At 43.3% G+C, this 17,440-nt stretch overlaps 1 protein-coding gene across 13 annotated transcripts in view; it reads left to right on the top strand.

The window, feature by feature from the left end:
* CEP350 (centrosomal protein 350) overlaps positions 1 to 17,440 on the top strand; it is an 83,541-nt gene that overhangs the window by 64,254 nt on the left and 1,847 nt on the right. For 11 of the 13 annotated variants that reach the window (XM_074832954.1, XM_074832953.1, XM_074832957.1 and 8 more), the window contains 5 exons: positions 114 to 2,197; positions 3,196 to 3,597; positions 3,685 to 3,831; positions 4,981 to 5,103; positions 12,111 to 16,205. In XM_074832954.1, the coding sequence (XP_074689055.1) occupies positions 114 to 2,197; positions 3,196 to 3,597; positions 3,685 to 3,831; positions 4,981 to 5,103; positions 12,111 to 12,275 (2,921 nt within the window). In that variant the 3' untranslated portion in view covers positions 12,276 to 16,205. Of the gene's footprint in view, positions 1 to 113; positions 2,198 to 3,195; positions 3,598 to 3,684; positions 3,832 to 4,980; positions 5,104 to 12,110; positions 16,206 to 17,440 lie in introns of those variants that run through there. The other 2 variants (XR_012624181.1, XM_074832962.1) reach the window with 1 other exon arrangement.

Here is a 17,440-nt window from a genome sequence, read left to right as displayed (position 1 = left end):
ATCTTCTTTTAGCGTAGAAACCTGGATGTTAATTTTGTTGCCTATGGTTGCAGTTTTCAGTAAAACAATGCAGGCTATACGATCTGCTGTAATTCACTTTTTTTTCTTTCAAGATGCTGTGTCATCAAGAACTGAGAGATCTGTGTCTGTGCACACCAAGAAGGTGGCTGTCACAGATGTTCACGCAGAAGAACTTTCTGGAACATCTTCCTTTGTCTCAGTGTCACCAAGGAGTTTCAGAGCAGGAGCTGGTGATCCCTTAGATAATGTATCCTCATCATCTCTTCTCAAAGATGTGAAAGACATTTTTGAGAAGATATCCTCTGGGTCAGTGAACAGTGTGGTGAAAGTATCCAGTGATGAGGCTGCCTTCAGTCATAAATCTGAGATACAGGAAGACTTGGAATACATAAAGTCTGAGGAATATGATATTGACAGTTCTCATGTTAAGCCTTTGGAGAGTTCTGATGTCTTGTTGACATTAGACAAAGAACAGGAGAGCTCACTGGACATCCTTCCAAAGAAAGTTCTCCATTCCGAAAACAAACACTCTCAGAAAGAACTCTTTGGTTTGTCTGTGGAAAGTCTTCATGATACGGAAGAAATCTTAGAAGAGAGACTGGCAGATAAAGATGCTGTAACTGGCCCAAGTGTAGAAGAGTCTTCTTGCCAACTGAGCAAATCAGCAGAGGAAAAAGGTTGCCTGCATTCAGAACAACTCTTTAGTCAAAAGGAGCTGTCATACCTTGAAGACTTTGAAGGATCCTCTTCCAGAAAACGAGCATCAGTTGAAGAAACACTTCCTGGGGAGTGTTACAAAGATGATTTTGAAGCATCTCTTCTCTCTCCTAATAGGGACGCTCAGTCACTGACAGCGCGGTCACAGCACACACAGACCAGCAGAAGCAGATCCACCAGCCTTGGCAGTGATGGTGAAATCAGTGAATACCTCAGTGACAAGTCTCTCTCTCTCTCTGGCAGCATGCATTCAGAGAGGTTATTGGAACTGAAGTCCCCAACAGAACTTATAAAAAATACTGAACGCAGAGATGTGGAGCAAGAACAGGCCCCTACCGAATCACCGCTCTGGGCCTCTGTTTCGATCATGGAAGAAACAGATAGTTTGCCAAATTTCAACATTGGTGATAGAGTACTTGTGAGTAAAGTCCAACCTGGAACATTGCGATTCAAAGGTCTGACCAAGTTTGCCAAAGGGTTTTGGGCTGGTGTGGAGTTGGATAAACCTGAAGGGAACAATAATGGAACTTATGACGGTATTAAATATTTTGATTGCAAAGAAAAGCATGGTATTTTTGCTCCTCCTCAAAAAATCTCTCACATTACAGAAAGTATTGATAGCTGCTTAGACACAAATAAGGATGAAGATTCATTCTTCGATGATAGACTGGAGAAGCAACACAAAGCTGAGCAGAAAGATAGAGGAAGTTCCAAACCTGGCAAAGAGGATGAAAGCCAGAGCAGAGATGCAACAGAGAACTATTCCCAGGATAAAGCTCCTGCAGACTCAGCTGTTTCAGAAGCCTCAGCTGAAGAAAGGGTAGATGAGGAGTCACCTTCTAAAGCAAACAGCATAAAGGAGGTTTCTGTAGCTACTGAACCACTTGCCCAAGAACAGTCAGTGGTGGATTATCTGAAGCGTGCTGTAAGAGAGGCCAGCCTTTCTCATCTTATTTCTGGTGGTGTGGATGAGGTTTCTGCTGTTCAGTTCGATGACATCTCGGACTTCCTTTCTGAGAGACTGGAGAGGCAAAAGACACTGGGGGAAGAATGTGCTGAAAAGTTAGATGATCTCTCTCCTGGAGTTGTGGAGAAGCCTGCAACTCCACTTCTGGATTTGCTGACAAAAGAAAAGAATCAATTAGAAGCCCAGCTTAGACTACCACTTAGAGAGGAAGAAAAGTCAAAAGACCAACTGGAAAAGGTCAGTTTGCTGACAGACAGTCTACTTAGAGATTTTGTGAAAGACACGGTCAATCAGTTACAGCAAATAAAGAAAGTAAGGAATGAGAAAATCCAGCTCAGCAACCAGGAGCTCTGTGATGTGAAGGAGGAATCCGGTACCCCATCCCACCAGGTAGAAAAGCAGATTCCTGATGGACTGAATAACTTTTTTCTGAGTTCTGATTTGGAAGATGAAAGAGAAGAACTTTCCTCTCCAGACATGTGTCCCAGACCAGTGAGTAACAGACATCTTGCACTGATTTTGAGAGTCGATTGTTCCTTTGACTGGTGGTGATTGAATCAGAGGAATGCAGTGTGGCACCAGTTTGTTTTCCCCCAAGTTCTGTTTGGTGATGTGGAGATTGCCTGTATGTATGTCTTACATGTGTGTTCTTGTGTATCCCAGTTCACAGCTCATTTTGTTAGCCCTACAGGCTGAAAGACACATTTTGGCACATGAAAATGAAAAATAATTCATTTAGGTTGCATTCTGCTTACATGTTCAATTTGTATTTAATCCTTAACCCTAGTTTTTATTCTAAAAATGGCAAAATACAATAGATTCTAAACTTACCTCAGTCTATTCTTGATACAAAATAATCATCTTCAAACATAATTAGTTGCTGTGGAGGTCATTAAGGTGTCACGTTTCTCTACCCACTGAACTAATATATCATGAGTAGTGGCAGTTCAAACTTCCTCAGAACGACCATTAATGATACAGATACAGGACTTGGCCTTTCTGCTGAAGATCCCAGTAAAACTGTCTGCTTTGCCATTGATCTCAATATATTACCAGCACAGAAAGCTTCAGCCCATTGCACCAGTGTGAGCACCGCTCAGTCACTAAAACAGCCATCACCTGCTAAAAGCTTTTAGGCTGTTGATTTAGATCTGAGACTGCTGGGAAGTGAAGTGAAAAGTTGTATGTCACATTATTAGTGTTTAAACCACTCAGCTTTTCATAAACAGTTAACATTTAGGACAGACAGTGGGCAGGACGCAGAGTCTTTTAAGCTCTGTAGGATCCCTCTAAAGCATTCATCAGGAGTGATAGAAAACCCAGGTATTTGAATCAAAACATTTCTAATTTTACTGTGGACTCTTCATTATTTTTCTGAGTATTTGTGCATATATTGCCAGTTACATCAGTAGAGCATTTAAAAATGTAAGCTGAGTTAGACAATAGTGTGACACCGCTTTTGTATTTACTCTGTGGCTATTAATTCACAGGAGAGTCCAGTGTTTGGTGCCAGTGGTCAGGAAGAGCTTGCCAAGAGACTGGCAGAGCTGGAGCTCAATCGGGAGTTCCTTAGTGTGCTGGGAGATGATCAAGACTGGTTTGATGAAGACTATGGCCTGAGTTCCCGTAAGGTCCAGCAGAAGCAAGCTGAGGAACCGGCAGTGCTGCCCAAGGTAGAACCGCAGAAGGTGCCAACAAAGCCGTGTGAGGAGCCTTTGGCGGTCCCTCATACTGCGGTGGAGGTAGAAGGTATGGTGCATGCAGCAGCTGAGGAACTCTGGAAACTGAAAGAGCTGGGTCATGATCTTCAAAGTTTCAGCCTTCATACAGATCTCAGTAGTACCCTCAAAGAGCAGGACACAGACACGATAAACAAGCAGGTCTATAAAAAGGTACGGTCTTCAGGCATTTTGTTCTTGCCCTTTGAATGTTTACCATGAACAACAGAAGCCTTAACTTTTACTTTTTTCATTGTTAAGGTGGTATTTGATTTAACAAGAGAGATCTTTGGGGAAATCTTCGCTGAGGATCCTAATCTAAATCAGCCTATTTGGATGAAACCATGTAGGATCGCATCTGCTTACTTTCGCCGAGTAAAAGATCCAAATGATCTGGCTGAAATCAAGGTAGGAAGGAAGAAATCTTTATCAGGCAGGGAAGGTGAGATGAATAATATTGTACTATACTTGCCCGAGTGTTAAAAGATCATAACAGGTGTATCCAGCAAGACATGAGCTGAGAAGAGAAATGAGATTACAAAACTGAAAAAAATGGTCCTTTTATTCAACAGATTTTCCTCCCTGTCCTTTTGGCTGGTACTAGTTGCTTTTAAACCTCAGCTCTCTGCAGAACTGCAAGGATGACCTTGATCTTATAAAATTGGTACGCTGACAGACTGCTGCTTTAGCAGATTTCAGTGGAACTCTATGGGTATATTGGCGTGGATCCAGTGGTAGGGTTGGGCCAAATGGGATGAGCTGGATTTTTTACTCAGACACACCTGTGCCAGCCTCACTGAGGACAGTGGGAGTTGCCCGGAGGGACCCAAAATTTGACTGGTGAGGGCATTGTTGTATTTGGCAAGCCAGGGGAGGTCTCCTGTTATTGGTGGTAGTGCTCAAGAAAAGATAAAACCCCGAAAATCTAGAGTCTTACTGGACCTAGGTTAAACTTGCAGGGCTGGACATTTGGAAAATGTCTCCCTGAAAGCACTCAACAAAGAACCTTCCGTACAGCTCCTCAGGACACAAATGAGGACTTCCACCTGTACTGTTTCTTCTGAAATTGCAGGGGGGTGACTGTATTTTGATTAATCTGCTGAAGATACAGCATGTTAGCTGTCTAGAAAAGACAGAAATAGTATCTAGATTACTCTGATAGTTGAGAAGACTTTCAAAAGCTTGTGGCCGGGAGGAGCAGGGGCACAGCACAATGACACCAAACTCCCACCCTGCTTTTCTTTAATATTCTGCCATAAAATAAATTGTCATCATCTCCTGTTTGCTGTACTGTTTAATTGAAAGTTTCTGTTCTTGAGATTGTTACAGCAGTGGGTGTCTTTTTTTTTTTCCCCCCACTTCTGGATTTGGTAGTTGTTATGCCTGTGTAGTGCTGCCTCAAGGACTTTCACCGTAACTTTCATGTATACACTGTATGTCTCTTAGCTAAACAGAAAGCTGTTAATGCATTCTATAATGTGACATTTTTAGGTACTTTGTGCATACATTTCATTTCTTAGGTCAAATGTGGTAAATCTTACTTTTACTGTTCTGTAGAGCTTCATTGCAGCTGAAGTACTGAAGTTGTTCAGCCTGAGGAAGGAGCCTAATCACAAGACAGACTGGCAGAAGATGATGAAATTTGGGCGGAAGAAACGAGACCGAGTGGATCATATACTGGTCAGTGGATGAAAATAATCAATGCTGTCAGATACTGCCCGCCAGACTGAAATGTGACATATGATTGTATTTTTCAGTATTCAATCATGCTGTTTAAAGATTACGGAGTGTGCATGAGGTCTTGATAGAAGGTGTTTGATTTTAGAGAGCAGCCTGTTGACAAAAACAGAAGTCCCGTGCCAGTGAAGTGAGGTGACTTGAGTGAATTCTCTGTTCATGCCTACTGATTTGACTGGAGTATAGATTTGCCCACTCCCAAAAGTTTAAAGCATGAATTTACAGAAGGAGGCACTGAAGTATTTGACTGAAAGGAGGGTAAACCTTTTCTTTGGGAAGGGAACATGATTTTCTTCTTACTTTAGTTTAAAATGTTTTTACTTTGAAGTAATATTGTTTAACTGGAGACAGTGATACTGAGAACTTAATAGACCAGGTTGCTAACCGGTTTCAACTGAAAGGTTTGTTGGATTAGAACAGCAGAGACTTCAAAGAGACAGTTTGGGACGTGACAGTCCCCAGTACAAGGTAACCAGTCTGACAGATGGTACCCACAGCTAAGCGTTTCCTCAAAGTGAAGCAACGAGCAGGGCTCCTGCTCCTGCAGTCCTTGTCGTGAACTAGTGAATGCAGCTGCCACTGGGGCAGAGGCAGGTCAGTGTTAAACTGCATAAGATAAAGCATGTCTGGCTGTGTACTAGTTTTTGAAAGTTACTTGTTGGCTTGTATTGCAGGATGATTAACATCTTTATTGGCTATAATGATAGTGAAGGTTCTGCTTGGGAATATGAGTCGTCATTAACACTGTGCTTCACTTAATTATACCTGAAATTGATTCCACACACGTGCACATATAAGTAACTTTGAGTCATGGGTCGTGTGGTCTTTTAATTGCCCATCAGTGGAAGGTGTCCAACACAGGCTTTTTCCCAGGGGTTTAATTGTATGTAAATAGAATATCTATGTATAGAACCTGCATATACTAGTACGCTTGATTCTGGGATATGGAAGCTGTTAAAGCATGCACAAAAAAGTCTTATGTTTAGATCCCCGAGAGAACTAATAGTACAACAATTATGCTTGTGTACCAGTTTCCTAATTTCTTTGAACCATATCTGGAAAGAAGGATTCCTGACTGGAAAAAAGTATTCTAGTGGAAGGTACCTGAAGTGCTTTAGGTGGACTAAGTTTGACGTTCAGACAATCTAGTCTGCAATTTACATGCAAACCCAGACATCAAAGATTAATGGAGCTCTGACAAGATTGGCTTAATAAATAATGTGTTTAATTTTATTTTGTTCTCACAAGAATACGGTAATAAAATTTTAGCTGAAGACTGGGAATAACTCTGTGAAGGTTGCAGCATGCCACGCTTTAAGAATAAGGCAGTCTCTGTGGCATTGCTAACAAATTTATACTGTAATGTGAGACACTAGCAGAGAAACTTCTAACTGAAAAGCTAAGGAGATAGCGTTCAATTTATCTTACCTTGTTTTATTAAAATCTCTCTAAAACATGAAGTATCTGGATAGCTTTCTCTGTCTCCTAGTCAGCCTCCAACTTGGGCTTAAAGTCATGAGTTCTGTGATAAGGCCAATCCAAGATCATGACTGGATATACAAGTTTGTGCAAGATCTGCCTATCCGCTAGTAACTCACAGTGTAGCCCTAACAGAGAGGTCAGTTTGGGAGTTTTCCACATGTTGTTTGAAGTATATTCAAGTAGTACAACACAGCAATTTCCTGAAAGAGAAATCAAGACTTTTTTGGTAGGTTTAGGTGCTTTTTTAGAAGCTGCTTTAGAAATCTGATTCTAAAATGTTTTGTTCAAGTTTTTGTGAAGATTTAGCCAATATACACCTCTTGCAGTGTGCAGGGGATGTCATGTGAGTACATGTTAGGACTCAATTGATTCTCCCCATTCTTTTGCTGCTTATAAAGACAAAGGCTGTTAAAATAAAACATGATCTTTTTAAAGCAGAGGTAAACTTTCTTAGGCTTCTGTTATTTGCATTTAAACTTTGAGCACAGGTCTTTCCCAGTTACATCATTTCCCCTTCAAGTAAAACTGACCTTAAAATGAAGACATCCTTTGATAGTTTTCTATGGAGACAACTGTATATTTCTAGTGACTTTGAGACAATTGAACACATCTGAGTGTCCGATACTGTCTGACCCAGGAGCTAGGCATGACTAAGGGTGAGAAGGTTTTTGATACAGAGGAAGGGAATTCTGTTATGCCGCCTTCTCCAGCATATTAGTAACGACTGTCCAATAGTGGCATTGTCTGCTTGGGATGGTCGGGTGGCTCTAAAACTGGGAGCCATGGCTGTTTGCTGAATTTCTTTTTATTTCTTCTGAAGGCACAGAAGCAAGTGCCAGGCTATTCTGCCTGGCTTACTGTCTCCCTGAGTATCCCTGGATGTGTCCTCCTGGCTTTATCATCCCAAATCCAATTCCCAGTGGTTCTTGTCTCCACCAAAGCTTCAGCCTTGTGGGGAAGGGGCACAGCAGAAGCAGCAGCGTGTGCTGCACTGGTGCTCTCTGTGGTGCTGGGCCCTGTGGGTGACTGCAGTCAGCCATCACACCTGCTGAGAATTAAGGGGAGAACAGGAAGGGCTAGTCTTTCACCTCCTTGCTCTGCCTTGATCTTTGCTACTTCCCCCAGTCACTGCATCTTTAGTTGCATTTGCACTTTCGTCTGCACTTTCCCAACGCTGACACCAACGTAGTTAGCCATGGTTTTCTGCCAGTGACAAAAAACCATCTTCCTCTTCTCCTTTGTTGCAACACTGTTAACTTTGATCAGGCATCTCTGTCCTCAGAAAGCATTTGTATTGGGATGTCTTGAGAGATCTCTCTGATCTGCTGCATAGTTGCTCCTGTTATTAACATTTACAGTAGATCTTGGCTTTCGGTGAACAAGTATGGGGAGGTCCACGTTTATGAAAAGCTACTTTGTTTAAAATCAAGTTAAAGGAATGTTTAGGTGTTTGCTTTCCTCTCATGTCCCTTTGTGTTGCCACCTTTATCATGTGTGTGCTGTCTGTGCTTTGTGGAGAATCTCAAACCTACACATAGGCTGAGTTGCTGCATTTTGGTACATCAAAACCTCTTTAAATTACAGCAAGAACCCGCATATCCCCTTATTTAAATTCAGGTGCAAACAGTAGACTGTTTCCACTGCTTTTTTTTTTTCCACTTGGGTTTTCAGCCAAAACGCCCTGTGCTGATATATTTGCATGGGGCTAGAACAAACTCTGCCATTGCTTTCCCTGCCACCCCGCCTTCCCTTTTATCTGGAGCTTGAGAAAGCAAAGTTCACATGATACTGCCAAACCTTACGTGTTTAGCTTTCACACCTGAAAAGCCTGCCAACAGAGTGCTGAAAAGTACTTGATCTTCTGACCTGTTGGCTGAACACCTAGAATGTTTCTCCCGATGCAGAAACTCTGCAACAAAGCAGAGCTGTTCCTATCAAGCTGGCTTGATCGGAAAGCCCACTTCTGTGGCACCCGAGATCTAAACCCAAGGGGAGTGCAACAGTAAGAAGAGAATCAAAGCCTGCTTGTATGCTCAGTCGTGCGTCTTAAGATTTCCAGGCAGTCTGAGAGAGAAGAGCTGTGAGAATGCACCTGCCTGCCTTCTTCCTACTGGCATTCTTCCAAGGCAGAGGTTTATTTCTGGATTTTTGTACTTTTCAGTCTCCACATGATCTAGTTACTCTAGTTAATGTAGTTTATTTTGCAGATATTCATGCTTTTGAATGGGAACCTTTAGAAATAGAAACTTACTAATTTACTTTCTAAAGTTTCCTTCAGGTTATATTCTTTTAAGTGTTGTGTTTTGGGTACTGTGGCATTTATTAGACAGCCAGCAGGGTCATGCTACCTCATCTCCTGATTTTTCATTTGTGTGCATGCCCTTTTCTTTCTTTGAGTGTTTAAAAAAACCCCAAAGCACCCAAAAGGCATACTACACAGCCTTCTGCATTGTGTCACTACTTTGCTTTTCCTGTAGCATGGAATTCAGTTTCATTAAAACTGTTTTTTTTTTCTCCTGACTTTGCCCAAATGTGGTTTCTCTCTGGTATAGAGCACTTACTTCCTGATATCAAATATGTGAAGTTTTACTTTTGTCGTGAGACTGTGCAAGAACTTAAATGCTGCGCATGTACTGAAGACAGTGCAAAGCCCACTTCCATGAAGGCCATGATAGTCACCAAATATAAGTCAAATGCAAGCAAACTGCCTCCATTGCTTCGAAGCAGTTTGTAATAATACCACAAATGGATCAGACATTTCCCAGACAAAGCAGTGGCAACTGCCTTGGCTCAGATGTCTGCACCTAGGGCTGCAAAGCCAGCATGGCAGTTACCACATGTGTTCTGAATACACCATAAACAAAACTTGCCTGCAGCTGCAAATTGCACATTCTCTTAGTTTTCCAAAAGTATGCTCGAGGAAGTCCTCCTAATGCCAAAGGAAATTGTGCACTGTGCTTCTGAGAAAGAGGGGAATGATAGAGGCAAGAGAAAATTAATCACTGAACTATTTTTCTTTATTTATTTTCCTACTGCTATTTAACATCCAGCCTTTCCCTGCCTGGATCAAGTTACCTTGTCCTCTCCCGTTTACTTGCAATTCTTTATCCCATTTATCTCTCTTTCCACCTGGAATACAGTACAGGAACTGTCCCATCACATTGTTGCAGGTGAGACACCATAAACAGCAGCTTAGTGTGGATTTGGATATTGGGGTTTGTTTAAAAGCCAGCGAGACCGAAGCTTTTCACCTGCTTGATTATTTTACTCGCTTACTTTCTCCCCTCAGTGTTATATTCACTAGGTCTTGACTTCCCTTCCCAGCAGGGAGGTTGCTGCTGGCCTGGGAGGGTTGGGCAGAAAGTCCTGTTGGTTGGGTTTGTGCAGCTGCTCCCAGTTACCAATCTTGGACATCATTGCTCAAGGTCCATGGGTGTCCCCTGGTTTGTCTCCACCCACCTCCTTCATCTCCAGGGTCTTCCCCCATTTCCAGGGTCTTACCTCCAGCCAGGATTTTCACCTTCTCCTTTTGGGGCCCCTCTTTTCTTTCCCTGATCACGTATGCTTTTTGAGAACCCTTCTTTTTGACACCACTTCTTCTTTTTGTGACCCCTGTTTCTTGCTTTTCCTCATCTAAATAGTCTGTGATGCAGACACAGAACACATCATCAGTCTCCACATTGGTACTTCTATCTTATGCCTCTTTATTGATGGGAGGATTTAGGACATGCTATGATTGTTTGCTCCAGGGTTTATCAGTATCTACAACCAGCACATACCTGTTGCAAGCACCAAGCTTCTGCTTGGGAGTTCAGAAGTCTGTTTCAGACATTCATCCCCACTAAAACTTACACCCAATTACCTGCTATTTGTTAGCATTCAATTTAAATTCTTTTTCACCTACAACACTGGTTCAAAGTTTGATTGCCAATGTTGTTGCTTCTTCCTTATTAGTAAGAAGCATGGTGAAACCATTAACACCTCGTCTTTCACAGCCCTATGGGAGACAGGGCTGTGCTGAAGTGGAGTGCTCCCTGTGGTAGCACAGAGATTTGTAAGCACATAGCGTGACTCTTCCAAAGCTGTTTGCAGGATGAGATCCCTGCCCCTCTCCCCAGGCTCTCTTAAGAGGGGCAGAAAGGCGCTGTCAGACTGAAGCTCCTTGTATAACTGAGGCCTTTTGAAAGGCTGCAAACCCTGAAGCAGTTCCCATAGCAGCCTGTTGTTGGGCTTCATGCTGTGTTTGGGTTATTGAATCATCATGATGCTACAGTAGCTGTCACCTTCAAAACAGACAAGTTTCTGGTCGGTTTAGCCTCAGGCGAAAGGGAGGAAGAGAGCAGGTTGGCACTATAGCTCTTGTATTCTCTTTAGATAACGACACCGTTACATACAGACACTGGATTAGTGGATTTTCAGTATGTTTTAACATTGGTTTGGCAGTGTCTAGGTGTCTGACGCACTTGTCTATGTGGACAGCATAAATGTATTTTGAATTCGGAGTGTAGGATTTACGGTCAGAGGAGCTTTCTACTGAAGCTGAGCAGAGAAGGAGCTTTCAGCAGGTTTTCTTTGTCACTTTAAATATGAGTGATGTTTGCACCCAGTCTTTCTTAAAAGTTTGAGCTTTGTTAGGGTGTATCTGTAGTACTGAAATGGCCCCTAAGACAAATTTTTTATAAGTTTAGTTGGAGATGTCCAGTTTGAAGAGATTCTTGATAAGTCTTGCTGAATGAAATTATATACTTCTGTCTGTTACTAAAACACCTATTTGCCAGTGAGCAGTAAAACAGGGTTTTGATTGTCAACAATTTAGGAATAGAAAGAAACAAATACTTATTGAGTTACTGTTTACTGTAGTGGTACAAAATTCCATTTGTAATAGTGCTCTCAAATCCAACAAAACATGGAATATTCTGTGCAAATGAGTTCTAATGCTATCCTACAACACATGCCAGTATTTTGTCTGCCTGTACAGAAGAATTGGAAAAGTTAGTTATGTACTTTAGGTTTTCTAATTCTTTTTCAAATGAACTGAACTGCAGTAAAGTCTTTTCTTTTTCTCCTTCCCCCCGTTCAAGGCCTTTGCATGATTTCTTACCGGTTTAAGCTGCATGGAGTCGGCTTCTTGCAAATATGCAATTAGGGACATTTTTAATGGAGCTTCTGCTGTTGGCTGAGAATATCCCATTAGCTGCGTTCTTTCAAGTGAAGAACTTGTAGGAGTATGAAATCCTTTAAAACGGATACTACGGTGAAAAGTAGAAAACGTTCATAGAGTGAAATAGCCTGGTTCAAATAGATCAGTGTTCATTTTGTTATTCCAAGCGTTTCCTGTAATCTCTTACAAAGACAGATATGTTGTTGGCAGATGCGCGCTGTTTTGGACTCTTTCTGGAACTTTGCAGGGGATATTATCGTAGAGCAACAGAATTGTAATGTTTGTATTGCCTTTTCTACCCTCAAAGGTGCAGGAACTTCACGAGGAAGAAGCGCAGTGGGTGAACTATGATGAGGATGAACTGTGCGTAAAGATGCAGTTGGCAGACGGGATCTTCGAGGCCTTAATCAGAGACACTGTTGATGTACTGAACCAGATAAATGAGAAACAGCGGAGACTGCTCCTTGTCTGACAGTGCTGAAAATAAACTTAGAGCTGCGTAACCACTGAGTCACAGGCCTTGCTGACTCCTGACGTACTCTCCACCCCGCAAGCGCTGCTGCTGGACTTCCATGCCTGGGGTTTAAAGGCAGCTCGGATGTGATTAGAGGAACCTGAATTTGCATCCGCTGCCACTAGAGACCTCGCACCAGATTTATTGTTGGAACAAGCTGATCCCTCACTCGAGGCTGTGTTGCAGAGTGCTCAAGACTGTTCTTGTGCCAATGCAGTTATGCCATATAACTGTCAGCAGCTGTCTGGGGCCCTGGCCTGGGGCTTTGACATGTTCAGCTTGTGCCCCGAAAGGGTTGGGTTAAGTTGGGACATTAGCTGTTTTGCTGGAATGGCTGTCGGCCGTCAGTACTCGACTTGTCTTTAGAAATGTGAGTAATCTGGAGAAGAAACAGTTTGGTCAGGTTTTAGTCATGAATGGAGACTTTTGCGTACTGAACAGTGTTATAATCTTAACACCTCTTCTCCTGCAGCCCTAACAATGTGCATCAGTTTCTTCTGCTCCAGAGCCCATTTAATTCCCATCTCTGTGAAGTTGGTTTTCATCTTTCTTCTGTGATGTGGTACCCAGTATGGTGCCAGCCAGTCCAGGGAAATTAGATGATGTTGCTTTCTGCATTCAAGTAAAGAATTCTTGCTGCTTTTCCTATGTAACTTGCTTCAGTCCCGAGGTGGAGCAAGGTAAAGGCCGCCTAATGTCAAGCATGAAAGATGAGCCCGTGGACAACTTTCCTCCTACCATGTAGCACTACTACTCTTCCTGGAGCACCAGCTGCTCCCAGATAATGGATACTCAGGATTTTCTCAGGCACGAGACATGCAGGAGTGGAAAACATTTCCTCACAAAAATTTGGCCTTCAGTTCCTCAGCTTCCTCCCTTACTGTCACCTAATAAGTTGGAGAAGCTGTTACTTGAACAATTTAGAGAACAGAGTGTATTCACCAAAGAAAGCGGTGTCCAGTGCTTGACTGTCTGCATGTTTTGTGCTTGTGGGTTTTTTATTTATTTTCAGATAATTTATTAAGTGGGTTATAGGAGAGTGTCCTGTGCAGTTGGCTGCACTGTCTTATGTTTTGAGACAGCCGAACTTGAGAAAGCATCTGTTCTGGAAACTTCCAGAGCCCCTCATTCTTCGCACAAAACCTCCAGCTTCTTGAAGCAGATAGAGGGGGGGGAGGAAGGTAAGAAGAACCAAACCTCAGTGACCAAGGGTGGGATGCAAAGGCAGGACTAGGAATGGAGCTTCACCGCCCCTGATTCGGCGGCGATGGAGAGTTGAGGGGCCTAAGCTGAAATATGATGTGAAACTTCCTGCTCCATCTGTTTCCTTCCTTTCCCAGAACTTCTAGACCGTGGGCAGCTGTTACGTGGTTGATTTGGTGCTGGGTTCAACTGCAGTGTTCTTCTGCTGAGTGCTCGTTCCTAACCTGTCCCTCCCGTTCTTGTGGTTGTTTTGGAGGAACACAATCTGGGGTCGAACGTTGATGCCTTAATAGTGGATGTCCCTGCTTGCTAACCTGGGACAAGACCCAGAGGACAGTCAGATTCTCCAGACACACTGGAGTGCAGAAAGACACTTTGAAGCCCTCCCCTCAGGTGTGGCAGGGAGATCTCTACCATTTTGTTCATATCTGCTTGGTTCTTAGCCTTCCTGCTATGCATATCTCTGCTGCTACTGCTCCATTTTGTTTTCTCTTTGCCACCTCTTTTTTTTTTTCTTTGAAAGCTATCATGGGAATATTTGCATTTTGCACAATGACACACAGCTGGTAATTCTTCAGGGACAGCACTGGGAAATGTTGGATTTGTCAGAGGTCCATTTAGATTCTCAGATATAGTATTGCCAGCGCCTCACTTGTGAGTTAATGGTGAGCCATATTCATGGGAGCTTAATGAGTGGAAGAATGAGGAGGAGGTCATGGTGTATAGCAACACCTCCAGTGGGCATGTGTGTGTGTCTGTCCTGCAGTAATGGCCCTTCTGGCTGGCTGGAAGTCAGATGGTCTTGGTGGAGCATTGTTCAGCTTTTTTTCCCTGAAGTGATTCACTTGTCCACGTAAAATGTCGTGATGCTGAACCAGGAAACTCTTGGATGCTTAAGATAGAAGCAAACTAAAGCTGCTACATTTAACCAGCATGGTGTCACTGGTTGGGTCACCGCCTCAGATTCCCTTTCCCGGGTGTATCTTTTTCAATAGCAAGGATTGTTATTTTTATAGGTAGCAATTACGGAAAGAAGGCAGAAACCTGCAGCGTGGGTTTGTAGCTGGAGTATCAGAGAAACAAAGTTGATTTGCTGTTCTGTAGAGACCGTGGCGGCATTGAGGAGAAGGTTGCCCTGAATCCCCAAGGCTTCCCAGCTGTTCTGTGGGGCTGGCATGGCTCTTCTGCCCTGTCCACCGGCAGGGAGAAGGTGGTGCGGTTGGCCTGCCAAGGTACTGGCGACCATTGGAGATTGTGTGTTGGAGATCGGATGCCTCTTGTCTTGCTGGCTTGGATAGCACTAGTTTAGTACCCTCAACAGAAGTAGTAACTATTTTTACAGCTGTTTGGGCAGAAGGAAGCTGTGTCTAAGTAATGGCTTTATTCCTTTGCAAAATCACCGTTTATTTTTAGTAGCAATCCTTGCTAGGCGCAACCCTAAAAAGACTTGAACGGACGTGAATTACCTTCTCAATACCTCAAGCGTGTTGAGTTGCTTTGAGTTGAGTGTGTATTCAAAACCTCGAGTGTGTTGAGTACTTGTGGACTGATGATTACCACGATGAAGCAATGGTCTGTCTGCTAACGAGGAGGTATGGGGAAGCCTGGAGTCTCACAGACAGAGGCTGGATTCTCTATTTCTCTCCTCTCCCCGCCCTCCCCATTATAAGAACAAGATGATATTTCTGGGTCCTTGTTATCTTGGTGCAACCACATGAGAAGATTCAAGGCCGAGACATTTTTCTGAGACCCATAAGCTGTTTGGAGCAGTGGCTGTCCTCGCTGGGGAGATGCGGTTCCCTCTTCGGAAGGATCTCGGTGCCAGGTGGGAAAGCCCCTTGTGAGGACAAGGAGCGCGAGTACCTCTCTCACAGCAGGATGCTCCCTGAGCCGAGCTGTGGAATATCAGTACTTCTGCCTTTCAGAAAAGGCTTGTTGCTCACAAGGTGGAATGAGGGGTTGAAAAATCCCGTCTTGTTCACTTTCCTTTCTTGAAAAAGTGGCCTTAGCTTTTTTTGCAATACTTGAATAAGTGTGTACCTGCAGAAGATCTTCAGTAGCACAGTGATAGAGACCTTTTAAGTGACTATTCTGCGGGGAACTGCGTGCAGTTCCGACTTTCATATCCCTTTGCTACCTTAAGAATATTAGGAAAATAAAGTACTTTTCAGCAGAGAAACAGTTGAATCTTATAAGGTATTTAGTGCATCTGAAGTGTTTACAAATCAACTAAAGTGGAGAAAAGCAAACTATTGAACTTATTTGTAATTTAAACGTTAAATGCAAAATTATATACAGATGAAAGAGGAATACTGTAATTAACCTGCATTTACTAGTTTTTTCCTTGACTTTGCAGAGCCTTTTGATATACATTTGCAAAGCCGCCTTTTGGGAGGCTCCGTCTCCCTGTGTACTGTCTTGTGGAGATGCTGAAAAGAAACCCGTTTACTGTGTATGTGTAAATAACCTGGTAACTTGGTTTTTGGGCCAGTTTCAGCTAACGTTCACATCCAGAGCAGCTTTGCACAGTAGACAGACCCAAGGATGTGGAGGGGTTTTGTTTTTTTGTAATTAAGAACTGTAAAATAACCAGGGTGGTCCCTGTGTACACCAGTGTAAATATATTTGGTAACTGAAATGTACTTTAAGAGAACAAAATCTGTAAATAAACTGATTTATAAATTAGTTTTGTTTCCTGGTTCTTTATAACAATGGAGCTTTATAATTACCCAAATGGTTACTAATTCTGAAGGTGTCCTGGAGATTTGTCCCTTGTACGTTCCCCTTTCTGTCCGATGCTGTGCTTGGGATGCCAGTCACAGGCCACAAAATCCCATTAAAGTTGCCTTAATTATAATCGTAACGTTGCTAGAATTTCCTTATTGTTGAAGCTGAGTGTTGATAAAAGCAAAACCAGAAAACAGCATTGCGTAATCGTTGCAGGAGTGCGCTGCATGATCTGCAGGAGAAAAATTATTCCTTGTATATGTTTATTTAAAATAGGTTTTAAAAACTCATGGTTTAAAACATTTGCGGGGGGTGGGGGGGGTGAAGCTATTTTTATGCTAAACAACAGTCTTGGAATTAAATTCTTCAGAGCCTGTCTTGTTTTGGATCCCTTGATTAGGCTCCAGAATTCTTACAGCTGCTGTTACCAGCACCGATCACCTCTTCACCAAGACGGCGAACGTTGTTTGTTCCCTGAAAACTTTATGTATTGGTGGAACTTTCCTAAATCTTTGCTGTTTCATTTCCAAAATGAAAAAAAAACAAAAACAAAAACAAACACTTCTAAGACGTGAGAGGTCCTGGAGCTCTGTAAGAGGACTTGCAGTGCCAAACCACAGGCGTGCGGGCACGTGGCGAACGAGTGGCGGTGTGAATTGTCAGACCAAGCGTGTTTATCGAGCTGCCGCTGCACCTCTGCTGCGTTTTGGTGCCATTTATCAGCGCACAGCCCAGCAGAAAGGGCTTTGCTTTCCCTTTACTACAGACGGCTACAAAACCCAGCCCTGGTCTTTCCAGCTCGGAGGACGCTGTGTGGCAGACTGCTCCTCACCGCTCTTTGCCTGGCAGAGGCGTGTGCGTCAAATGGGGGGACATGAGGGAACAAAATCATTGCAAAGGTGTTACTGGGGTGAGCAGTTACTTGCTCTTTGCTTTTCCTTAGCAGAGGTGCCTCATCCTGGGGGAGGACTTGCTGCACTCGGACTTCCATTACGGAAGCAGCTTTGCTGCAGTCCAGCGGTGCCGGGAGCGGGCTGGGAATGCCATCCACAGCCCTCAAAGCACGTCGCGGCCCTCTGAGCTTGGGGGGTTGAACCGACCAGAGCGCGGCAGTGGGTCGTTTGACATCCAAAGGGCCGAGACAAAGTGGTGCTGCAACCTCTGTGCTCTCGTCACCAAGCAGCAGCTGAGCA

Source organism: Strix aluco, chromosome 8, assembly GCF_031877795.1.
Source record: "Strix aluco isolate bStrAlu1 chromosome 8, bStrAlu1.hap1, whole genome shotgun sequence".
Classification (NCBI taxonomy): domain Eukaryota; kingdom Metazoa; phylum Chordata; class Aves; order Strigiformes; family Strigidae; genus Strix; species Strix aluco.
The sequence above is the reverse complement of the archived record's forward strand: the minus strand, read 5'-3'. Positions and strand labels throughout refer to the sequence as shown.